The 12866-nt window shown below is 38.3% G+C and overlaps 1 protein-coding gene across 1 annotated transcript; it reads left to right on the plus strand.

Annotated features, from left to right (window-relative positions):
• The first annotated feature begins 9288 nt into the window (after positions 1 to 9288).
• LOC109238803 (FT-interacting protein 1-like) lies at positions 9289 to 12088 on the plus strand. The gene has a single exon (XM_019405283.1). The coding sequence runs from the start codon at positions 9399 to 9401 to the stop codon at positions 11703 to 11705; it is 2307 nt and encodes a 768-aa protein (XP_019260828.1). The 5' UTR covers positions 9289 to 9398; the 3' UTR covers positions 11706 to 12088.
• Positions 12089 to 12866: the final 778 nt, after the last annotated feature.

Raw genomic sequence — 12866 nt, forward strand, 5'->3', positions numbered from 1 at the left:
TGATCCTGGTAATACTTAATAAGCGATTGACCAGTGATTACTTAGGCGATTATAAATAATACATGAGAGATTTATTTAACACATAGGCAATTTATGATTTCACCAGCATCTCCCATTTTATTTAAAAATGATTCTAGTAATAACGAATAAGCGATCAACCAGAGATCACTTAGGCGATCTTAAATTAAAATGGGCAATTTCTAGCTAGGTAATACATAGGCGATCTATAATTTCACCAGGATCTCTCACTTTATAAAAAAGTGATCCTGGTAATAACTAATCAGCGATCAACAGAAAAATACTTAGGCGATCATAAATAATACATAGACCATTCCTATAAATGATTAACTGAAGTTCACTAATACATGAGCTAGCAATTTTTAGGTAATACATAGGCGATCTATAACTTTACCAGGATCCTCCATTTTATAAAAGAAAAATAATCCCGATAATAACTAATAAGTAATAAATTGAAATCACTTAGGCAATCACAAATAGTACATAGGTAATTTTTAGATAACACATAAGGATCAATGATATCACCAGGACCTCCCGCTTTATAAAAAACGATCCTTGTATAACTAAAAAGCAATAAATCAAAGATCACTTAGGCAATTATAAATAATACATGTGCAACTTTTGGATAACACATATGCGATTTATGATTTCACCATGATCTTCCACTTTATAAGAAAAATGATCTTGGTAATTACTAATAAGTGATTAATCTGTGTCGTTAGGTGTAATGTGGAAGAGGAAGGCCTGCAATATTTGCAATCGAACCAAAAAAACTCTCTCGGCGCACGTTTTGGTGTTGTTGTTTGACTTCGATGATTGCCCAGATCTGGCCAATTTTCTTCACTGTCACTGTCCTGTTCTAGCTCCTCCTCCTGCGTTTTCTCCGTAGCTTTAGCCTTTCCTTTTCCTTGTTCACATGGGCTATCCGCCATGAGCTTTTGGTCCATTGTTGGTGTTTTGGTGTTGTTCTTCCTCGGCCTTCCTCTTCCTCCCATTTCCGGTGACGGCGCAGGTTAGTCAGTCACCAGTGAATTCTAGCAAAAAATTGACATCGATGGAAAACTCAAACAAAGGAAATGGTGTAATGAGGATTGTAAGTGAGAAACCCAGCTCAAGTGTGGTAAAAACCAATGGAACAGTGCATGCAAGCCCAAGCAAGGAACAAAGGACTAATCCTATGGATAATCAGAAGGTAAACCAACAGAAGAGCTCAATTCCAACAGTAGATAAGGGACGATCATGGGCAGGACTACTTCAGGAGAACAAATTAGCAGCAAAAGGTATGAATCTAACCTATATACCCCCGGTAACGAAGGATGATGAAGTAGTAGTACAGTTGATGGATGAGGACATTGAAGAAGAAAACCTAAAGTGGACTAGAGTTGTTATACTCTACGTGGTGGGGAATACTCCATCAATTGGAGCTATTGAAAGGTTCATCACTAATCAGTGGGCAAATGTGCAGAAACCTAAGGTGTTATTCCATAACGATGGCTATTTCATTATTCTGCTTAGTACTAATGAAGAGAAAGAGAGGGTGATGATGAATGGACCTTATACAATTAACAGTAGGCCAGTTATCATGAGGCAATGGTCGGAGAGTTTTGACTTCAATGAAGAAGTGCTGAGGACTATTCCCCTGTGGATCAAGTTTCCAAATCTGCCACTTAACCTTTGGAGTAACCAAGCTTTAAGTAAAATTGGAAGTGGATTGGGAAAACCATTATATGCTGATGCTTGCACAACAATTGCAGAGAGAATTTCATATGCCAGGGTCTTAATTGAGATGGATGTTACAAGGCCACTGCCAGAGAAGATTAAGCTATATGATCCTAAAGGCAAGGTTTTAGATCAATTAGTACACTATGATTGGAAGCCACTGTACTGCCAGAAGTGTTGTCAATTAGGCCATATATGCAAGGACCAAAGGAAGCAGAAACAGGATGGAATGATACAAAAAACTGGGGAAGGAATGCAGAAGAAGGAATGGAGGAAAGTTAGAGTACTTGAACCTGTAGCTGATAAAATTGATGCCCAAGGGAGATTTATTGAACAATTGGAGGAAAGCTCAACTGTGCAACAGAGTAATCCAGAGGTTGAACCACAATGGCAAGTAGCTCGAGGCAAATCTGCTACAAAGAAGCATGCAGATGTCATAAGGGAGAAGGAAGTGGACATTGGTAATGCATTCAAAGCACTGGTTGATACTGCTCAAAAAATTGTCCAACTGTCTGAAGCCCAAGGTGAAAAAGAGAAGCAGAACAAGAAGGCTAGGGAAGGATTTCCACAACTATCTATCATATCATGATGAACTTCATAGCATGGAATGTAAGGGGTTTGAATAAAGTGTATAAACAAAAAGAACTAAAAAAATTCTGTAGAACTAATAAAGTAGTATTGATAGCCATAATAGACCACAGAGTCAAGAGGAGTAATCCTAATTTGGTATTAAGAAAGGCTTTGGAAAACTGGAAATGGGTGGACAACTATGATAAGGCTCCTGGAGGTAGAATATGAGTTGTATGGTATTCTACACAGGTGGATTATACACTGATTAGAACTCATGAGCAATTTATACTGGGAAAGGTCACTATAATGCAACAGAATATCAATTTCTATCATTGTGCTATTTATGGTAAGCATACAGTGCAAGACAAGAAGAATCTATGGGAGGAGTTGTTAAAGTTTGTGATTAGTATAAGGAGTCCTTGTCTCATAATGGGTGATTTAATACCATCCTAACCAGTGAAGATAGATTTAATGGCAGCCCTGTGCAAGAGGTGGAGACAAGGGAATTCAAACAATTCTTATTGGATGCTAAAGTAGATGAATTGAAAATTGTGGGAAGACAATATACATGGACTAATAACCATGTACATAACAGGATTGGCAAAATTTTGGTGAATGCTGAATGGATACAAAAGTGGCCTAACATGGAGGGGATGTCTATGAATCCTGGATTCTCAGATCACTGCCCTTTAAATGTGAGTTTTGATACCAGCAACCAAGCAGGTGGGAAACCTTTCAAATTCCTTAACTGCCTGGCAAGTTTGAATTCTTTTGAAGAGACAGTTCAACTCAATTGGAGACCCATAAATGGTAGACATACAATGCTAGCAGTGTGGAACAAACTTAAGAAGCTGAAAGTGGCACTAAAGCAGATGAATAAGGAAGAGTTCAGTGGAATTGATAACAAGAGACAAGATGCTAGAGGGAGATTAGAAAATTTGCAAAGCCAAATGAGTATCCCAGGCCAAGATGTAGAGCAGGTTGAACTGGAAAGAGCTACAAAATTGGAGCTGGAAAAATGGTTAATGGTGGAGGAGAGCATTATGAAACAAAAGTCTAGGATACAATGGCTTAATTTTGGAGATTCTAACACAGCATTCTACCATGCTTGCATGAAAAATAGACAAGCAAGGAACAACATTGGCAGGTTAATTAGTAGCAATGGGAATCTATTACAGAATCCAGATGAGGTGGAGGCAGAGATCCTGAGTTTCTAAAGGGGGTTACTTGGTACTGCAGCAACACAACTACCAGTGATCAATTCTAAGATTATGCAGAATGGTTATGTGCTGAGCAGGAGCCAACAACTACAGTTAATCAGACCTGTTAGCAGAGAAGAAGTGAAGCAAGCTCCAATGGGCATTGATGATAACAAGGCACCGGGGTGTGAATTCCTATTTCTTTAAGAAGACATGGCACATTGTGGGAGAGGAAGTTACTGCAGCAGTTCAAGAGTTTTTTGAGAGTGCAGATATGTGTAAAGCTAATAACTGTAGTAGACCGATGATCCTGTAGTCATTTGGCCGGCTATTGAAAGAAAAAGCTTGCATCTGCTTCCCCTATTATATAACCGGTCCCATCTCTCTCCAAACCTAACGTGGTAGTTTCCCATCATAGGGCTTTCTATCTATAGATTAAGCCATTACCAAGGAGCTAATTCGTTCAGAACTCAGTTGACTGCTTCTATAGAGAAGGCGGAGCGTCCTTGGCTCAGCATTATAGCACATAGGGCTTCGGCGCTACTACAGCGCTTCGCTAACTCGAAGCGCCTCGCTATGAGAATCTAGCTTCGCTAACGCTCGGCTAAGTCTTGAACCTTCGCGCTGACCGTTCGCTTTCTCAGTAGCAAAAGCGCTTCTCTTAATTCTGTATTAAGAAAGGCTTTGGAAAACTGGAAATGGGTGGACAACTATGATGAGGCTCTTGGAGGTAGAATATGGGTTGTATGGTATTCTACACAGGTGGATTATACACTGATTAGAGCTCATGAGCAATTTATACTGGGAAAGGTCACTATAATGCAGCAGAATATCAATTTCTATCATTGTGCTGTTTATGGTAAGCATACAGTGCAAGATAGGAAGAATATATGGGAGGAGTTGTTGAAGTTTGTGTTAGTATAAGGAGTCCTTGTCTCGTAATGGGTGATTTAGTACCATCCTAACCAGTGAAGATAGATTTAATGGCAGCCCTGTGCAAGAGGTGGAGACAAGGGAATTCAAACAATTCTTATTGGATGCTAAAGTAGATGAATTGAAAACTGTGGGAAGACAATATACATGAACTAATAACCATGTACATAGCAGGATTGACAAAATTTTGGTGAATGCTGAATGGATACAAAAGTGGCCTAACATGGAGGGGATGTCTATGAATCCTGGATTCTCAGATCACTGCCCTTTAAATATGAGTTTTGATACCAGCAACCAAGCACGTGGGAAACCTTTCAAATTCCTTAACTGCCTGGCAAGTTTGAATTCTTTTGAAGAGACAGTTCAACTCAATTGGAGACCCATAAATGGTAGACATACAATGCTAGCAGTGTGGAGCAAACTTAAGAAGCTGAAAGTGGCACTGAAGCAGATGAATAAGGAAGAGTTCAGTGAAATTGATAACAAGATACAAGATGCTAGAGGGAGATTAGAAAATTTGCAAAGCCAAATGAGTATCCCAGGCCAAGATGTAGAGCGTGTTGAATTGGAAAGAGCTACAAAATTGGAGCTGGAAAAATGGTTAATGGTGGATGAGAGCAATATGAAACAAAAGTCTGGGATACATTGGCTTAATCTTGGAGATTCTAACACAACATTCTACCATGCTTGCATGAAAAATAGACAAGCAAGGAACAATATTGGCAGGTTAATTAATAGCAATGTGAATCTATTACAGAATCCAGATGAGGTGGAGGCAGAGATCCTGAGTTTCTAAAGGGGGTTACTTGGTACTGCAACAACACAGCTACTAGTGATCAATTCTAAGATTATGCAGAATGGTTATGTGCTGAGCAGGAGCCAACACTACAGTTAATCAGACCTGTTAGCAGAGAAGAAGTGAAGCAAGCTCTAATGGGCATTGATGATAACAAGGCACCAGGGTGTGATGGGTATAATTCCTATTTCTTTAAGAAGACATGACACATTGTGGGAGAGGAAGTTACTGCAGCAGTTCAAGAGTTTTTTGAGAGTGCAGATATGTGTAAAGCTATTAACTGCACAACCATCACATTGATACCAAAAGTTCAGAATCCAACAAACATAAGAGACTTTAGACCTATTTCCTGTTGCACAGTTTTATATAAGCTCATCTCAAAAGTGATCACTACAAGAATGCAAGGGGTGATGGAAGATTTGGTGGATAATTGCCAAGCTGCTTTTGTACCTGGAAGACTGATCACAAATAATATACTTATGAGTCATGAATTGGTGAAAGGTTATGGAAGAAAGAATATATCTCCAAGATGTATGCTTAAAATAGACATGCAGAAAGCCTATGATTCTGTGGAGTGGCTGTACATAGAACAAGTGCTAAGGTTACTGAATTTTCCTGAAGTATTTGTGAGGTGGATAATGGCTTGTATTAGAAGAGTAACCTATTCAGTTCTAATTAATGGTAGACCAACTGCACCTTTTGAGGCAAGGAAGGGGTTAAGGCAGGGAGACCCACTTTCACCCTTCCTATTTGTTTTGGCTATGGAGTATTTGAGCAGATCCTTGAAGACACTGAAGGGAGATAAGAAGTTTAGATTCCACCTAAGGTGTGCCAGGTTTAACTTAGTGCAGCTGGGATTTGCAGATGACTTACTACTATTCTGTAGAGGAGATGTACAATCTGTACAGATCCTGCACCAGCATTTCCAGCAATTGTCTACAACATCAGGACTGATTGCCAATCCAAATAAAAGCTGCATTTATTTTGGAGGAGTGAACCAGTTGACTCAGCAACAAATTATGGAGGTACTTGGTTATACAAAGGGAGAATTGCCTTTCAGATATTTTGGGGTGCCTTTGAGTACTAAGAGATTGTCTACTATACAATGTGTGCCCCTAATAGAGAAGATGTTGAACAGGATCCAGAGCTGGACTACAAGGTTCTTGTCGTATGCAGGTAGAGCAGTACCGGTGAAGAGTGTGCTGTTGCTATACAAACTTTTTGGGCACAGATCTTTATGTTGCCTAAGAAAGTTATACAGTTCATAGAAACTATCTGTAGAAGGTTTCTTTGGACAGGTAATGCTAAACCAACTAAAAAGGCTTTGATAGCCTGAGAGAAACTATGCTCACCTAAGGTTGCAGGGGGATTGAATTTCATTGATGTGGCATTGTGGAATGAAGTTGCTATCTGCAAATTGCTATGGAGTATCTGTACTAGGAAGGAGAAGCTATGGATGCACTGGGTACACACTTACTATATCAAGGGTCATACAGTATGGAGTACAGAACCAAAGAGTGCTTCCTGGGCAATCCAAAAGATATTTTAGGCTAAGGAGTACTTTGCTAAGGCAGGACTGAATGAAGAAGATGTTCAGAGGATGGTGAAGTGTCTAACTAACAAATATACAGATCCTTACAAGGAGAATTTCAAAAAGTGTCATGGAGGAAGTTAGTGTGCAATAACCAAGGGCAGCCCAAGTGGATATTCATTTTGAGATTGGCAATTCAACAGAGGCTAGCAACCAAAGAGAGACTGGCAAGATGGGGTGTAGTTACAGATCAAACATGCTCCTTATGCAACAAAGAAAATGAGACAGTGCAACTTATGTTCTTCAAGTGTGAGATAACAGGGAAGATCTGGAATGATTTATTGAGATGGCAAGGAATACAAAGAACACAGCATGCATGGCAGGAAGAGATTACATGGCTGGCAAAGGGACCAAAGGAAAGAGTGCAAGGGCAGAAATATGCAGAATGACACTAGCAGCTGCTGTTTATCATTGTTGGCAAGAGAGGAACATTGTGATTTTCCAGAAGAAGAGAAGGACAGACACTACTTTACTTCATCTTATTATTCAGGAAGTCCACATAAGGGCAGCTAAATTCCTTTTCTAGATAGAGCAATTGCTACATTGAACTGGTATCCAGAAGTTAGCTAGAATAGAACACAGTAGTGGAAGCAGAAGAAGTAATACAAGCAACAAACGCTAGGTATCACTAAACTGGGGCTTCATGTCCAGTAGGTGATACGCTAGAGAAAATTTTGTAATAGCTTAGATGAGTTGTAAATATTGCTACTTGGTAATAAAATACTTAATTACCAAAAAAAAAAAAGTGATTAATCGAAAATCACTTAGCAATCATAAATAATACATGAGCCATATCTAAATAACATATGCGCGATGTATGATTTCACCATGATTTATGATTGTTTAATTTAAAAATTAGATAATGTATTGCGATTATTGTGAGCTATAGTAAATTTCATACTCTTTCCCTAGAAAATGATTCACGTTCCTATAACTGAGAACTAACTTAAGCAACTAAGAAATGAATAAGAAATCAGATACCTAATGAACCAATAATATGTTTATTATAGCATATGTTAACATCACTTTAGTCTAATGTTAATATTGTCCATATCGTTGAATATGATAGCGAGTTATTTAAACAAAATACAAACTTTGCCATTCACGTAATTAATCCAATTATGTCAACTCGAACATCCATAGCACTTATTCTTTTCTATGATGTTCGGACAATCTCGATAGATAATCGATCCGTCCCAAAATGGCATGGCATGGCTATTTTTACGGGTGATTATTGAAAAATAGCTAGTGTTTGCAAAGTTATTAAAAAGTAGCCACTATTTAAAGCGGAGATAAAATCTGGACAAAAATACCTTAGCTGAAACACGGAAAGTTCCAGCATAATATACTGGATGATGGAACTTCGGCGTATAAACAACATATTAAGTTGGAACTCCAGCATATTATGAATTCCAGCACATTATGCTGGAATCTCATATGTAAAAATTCGATTTTTTTCTTGATTTTAATGTATTTTTGTTCACATTTTATTTTCACGTGAAAAAAGTGACTAAATTTCGTTTACCTTTGAAACTATGGCTAATTTTCAATTAACAGTTCTAAATTAGGTTATTTCTGATTTTTTTTTCTTTAGCTTTATTCGCACCTGATTCACCAATATATAGAATTCGACCACATGACGTGTTCCTAAGAAAACATCATTTTTTTTCTCAATATAGGACATGGTCCTCTTTGAAAAAGGATGATATATGCAAAATATGATTACCCAAACGGATCACATTAGGTTTTTTTCTGTATCTTCTAAAGATCATATGCAGAATTGCAGATTACATAACCATGTAATCCAAGACTCATTCTACAACAAATTGTTGTGTACGTTTTCTTTGTTTCTACTTCAGCCCCAGAACTTTCTGTTAATTACAAATTGGTCCATACCAAAATTTCTACTTTTCTGCTCTAGTTATAACTACCCAAAACAACTCTATTGTCCTTTCCAACTGCTTCTTGAGGTAAGTCATCTGTTCTTCCCTCCTTTCCCCCAACTTTTCTAACATGCTAAAATTAATAAAAAAAAAAATCAATTTTTATATAATTATACTTAAACTTTCTTGCTAAATTAGCTTACTTATTTTTTATTTATTTATCTCCATTTCTATACTCAATGCAAAAGTTGTTTTCAAGATATTTGAAAAAACAGTATTTTGCTTCTTGTTACTATAACAATAATTTTTCTTGGAACTCATCATCTAACAGTAACAAAACCAACTTTTTTTCATATGCTTTCACTACCAAAAAAAAATTGGAATGAGCTACGAAATTCGTCGCTAAATTGCTCGTAGCTAACAGAATTTCTTGATAATCTGTTGCTAATCCGTTGCTAAATAGGATTAGTGACGGATTTTTCTGTTTAGCTACCGGTTTTGTCCGTCGCTAATTCCTATTTTTTTGGTAGTGTTTACTCTCCAATTCACTTCAATTCATGATCCTTTTCTTTTCCTTTCTTCTTTGCAGGTTTTTATGGTTTTGAGTTATAAATCCTTGCAATTTCAGACTATTGAACATTGAGGAACTAACTACTGTCATATTCTTCTAAATATAGAAAGAAGGAAAAATGCAGAAAGATCAAATACCAGAAGAGTTTGCTCTAAAGCAAACAGCTCCAAAAATAGTTGGATCAGGTGTGATGATTGGAGGAGATAAGGTAACAGTTGCCTATGACCTCGTCGAGCAGATGGAATATCTATATGTTCGCGTTGTCAAGGCTAAAGAGTTAACAAAGGATGTCACAGGGAGTTGTGATCCTTATGTTGAAGTTAAGGTTGGAAACTACAAGGGTATCACAAAGCATTTCGAGAAGAAAACCAACCCCGAATGGAATTATGTGTTCGCCTTTTCTCAGGATCGACTTCAGGCTTCTTACATTGAAGTTTGTCTGAAAGATAAGGATGTTGTGTTGGATGATTTGATCGGACGAGTCATATTTGATCTCGTTGATGTACCGAGAAGAGTTCCACCGGATAGTTCATTAGCCCCACAATGGTATAGATTGGAGGATAAACGAGGCGAAAAGTTGAAAAAAGGGGAGATTATGCTTGCTGTTTGGAAAGGAACTCAAGCGGACGAGGCGTTTTCTGATGCATGGCATTCAGATGCAGCAGCTGTAGGAAGTGAAGGAATTTCAAGAATTAGAGGGAAGGTATATTTATCCCCTAGACTTTGGTATATTAGAGTTAATGTTATTGAATGTCAAGATTTGATCCCAAGTGAAAAAAATCGCCAACCGGAATGTTGTGTGAAGGTTATATGTGGAAATCAGGCCTTGAAAACTAAAATTTCTCCAATAAAAAGTGTTAATCCAATGTGGAATGAGGATTTAGTTTTTGTAGTTGCTGAACCATTTGAAGATCCTTTAGTTATAAATGTAGAGGATAGAGTTGGATCAAATTTCGAGTTTTTAGGAAAGTGTGTGCTTCCTTTTAGCACTGTTCCTAAAAGGCTTGACAACAAACCTGTCGCGTCTAAATGGCACAATCTTGAGAAATATACAGTTGTAGAAGGGGAAAAAAAGGAGACTAAATTTGCTAGTAAGATTCATTTGAGGCTAAGTTTAGATGGTGGATATCACGTGTTGGATGAATCGATACATTACAGTAGCGATTTCAAGCCAACGTCAAAGCTTTTGTGGAAATCCTGCATTGGACTACTTGAATTAGGGATTATCAGTGCAACAGGACTGTCAGCTATGAAGTCCAAGGATGGTCGAGGAACAACAGATGCTTATTGTGTAGCTAAGTACGGGCCAAAATGGGTTCGTACAAGGACAATCATCGATAGTTTGTCACCAAAATGGAACGAGCAGTACACTTGGGAAGTACACGATCCTTGTACCGTGATGACAGTAGGGGTGTTCGATAACGGATATCTACAAGGGGGGAAATGTTCGAGTATTGGAAAGGTGAGGATTAGACTCTCTACCCTTGAAACCGAAAAGGTTTACACACATTCTTACCCTCTCATTGTCTTGCAACCCTCCGGTGTTAAAAAGATGGGAGAAGTACAATTAGCTGTGAGGTTTTTGTGTACGTCTTATGTCAATATGCTTGCTAAATATACTCAGCCATTGTTTCCAAAGATGCATTATGCTCATCCCTTGTCTATAAGTCAGCAGGATTTTCTGAGGTTTCAAACTACTCAAATACTATCGACGAGGTTAGGCCGAGCAGAACCACCATTGAACAAAGAGGTTGTGGAATATATGCTAGATGTTGGTTCACATATATGGAGCGTAAGGAGAGCTAAAGCTAATTTTTTCAGATTAATGTATGTTGTGAGTCCATTAATGGCTATTGGAAAATGGTTTGATCAAATATGTCATTGGAAAAATCCACTCACAACCATTCTGATTCACATACTCTTTGTTATATTAGTCCTTTACCCTGAACTAATAGTTCCAACATTCTTTCTTTACCTTTTTTTCATTGGTATTTGGCACTATAGATTGAAACCGAGACATCCTCCTCATATGGACATCCATCTTTCACATGCTCATGCTGTTTTTCCCGACGATTTGGATGAAGAATTCGATACGTTTCCAACAACCAGGGGTTCGGATAAGGTGAGAATGAGATATGATCGTTTGAGAAGCGTTGGAGGCAGGGTTCAGACCGTCATTGGAGACCTCGCGACTCAGGGGGAAAGGTTCCATTCCCTGTTGAGTTGGAGAGATCCAAGGGCGTCGGCTTTGTTTGTGGTGTTCTGTTTATTTGCTGCAATAGCCATGTATGTCACACCATTCCAAATCGTCGCACTTCTCACTGGATTCTATCTGTTAAGGCATCCGAGGTTTCGCCACAAACTTCCTTCATTGTCTACTAATTTCTTCAAAAGGCTGCCTGCAAGAGCAGACTGCATGTTGTAGACTTATAGCTTAGCAAATATTTGGTTTCTACTGACTTGAGAAGGTCGAAGGGGAGCCTTGGCGTAGCTGGTAAAGTTGCTTCCATATGACCGGGAGGTCACGGGTTCGAGCCGCGGAATCAACCTCTTATAGAAATGCAAGTTAAGGCTGCGTACAATAGACCCTTGTGGTCCGGCCCTTCCCTGGACCCCGCGCTTAGTGCACCGGGCTGCCCTACTGACTTGAGAAGGTAGAAAATGCAGCAAATGAAGATCACAAGGATTGTTCTGTCCTGTTATCTATTACTTACTTCTAGCTTATTAAATTTATCCTTTAGTAATTAGACTTCTCTCAAGCTATAAAATGTGTAATGTATTTATAAATCTGAATCTTTATTACTGTGTAGAAAATGAATATGCAACTGTCTATAACTGCGGACTTTAGTAGATCCATACAAGCAGCTTATCGTAAGATATGAATGTGCATTTCACCTAGTAAGTGCCGAGTCGCTATAATAAGTGATAGTTTCAGCGGCGAACTATATGTAGCTATTTTGAGTAGCGACCTGGCTTACAGATATTTGTGGCGCATTTGTTTACTTTATATGTCGAGCTTAGTCGCCACAAAAGCTAATTTATTTTATTATTGCCTTTTGGGGCGACTAAGCTTGCCACAAAAAGTAAATAAATGAATGCCGAATAAGTTTAAGGTAGGCTGCCCTAATAAAAAGCGACGTACCTTAAATCTATTTTGGTTTACTTTTTGGGTAGAGCTTAGTCGCCGCAAAAGTTAGTTTATTTTATTATTACATTTTGTGGCGGCAAAGCTCGCCACAAAAGTACACACAAAATTGATTTATGGTAGGTCGTCATTTTGAAAAGCTCGTCATTTTGATCCAATCATTTATTGAACTCAGTCAATCTTTACCTAACACAACTCAATCCATATCTTAGAAATAGTTCTTTTTTGTTTCATATATAAGTCTTTTTACTTTCGTTTGGGTCATGGCGGCCAGTGCTCCTAAGATCATAGAAGCAATGCTGCAGAAAAAGAAAATTTATCGCAATGTAGCTCCATAAGAACCATAAATAGAAACAACTACACAAGCAAGAAGGCATCGCCTGCGGCTTCCAATCCAATGACAAGCAAACGACGAAGAAGTAACTTACTATATTACCTCCT

The sequence above is a fragment of the Nicotiana attenuata genome, unplaced genomic scaffold, assembly GCF_001879085.1.
Source record: "Nicotiana attenuata strain UT unplaced genomic scaffold, NIATTr2, whole genome shotgun sequence".
Lineage (NCBI taxonomy): Eukaryota > Viridiplantae > Streptophyta > Magnoliopsida > Solanales > Solanaceae > Nicotiana > Nicotiana attenuata.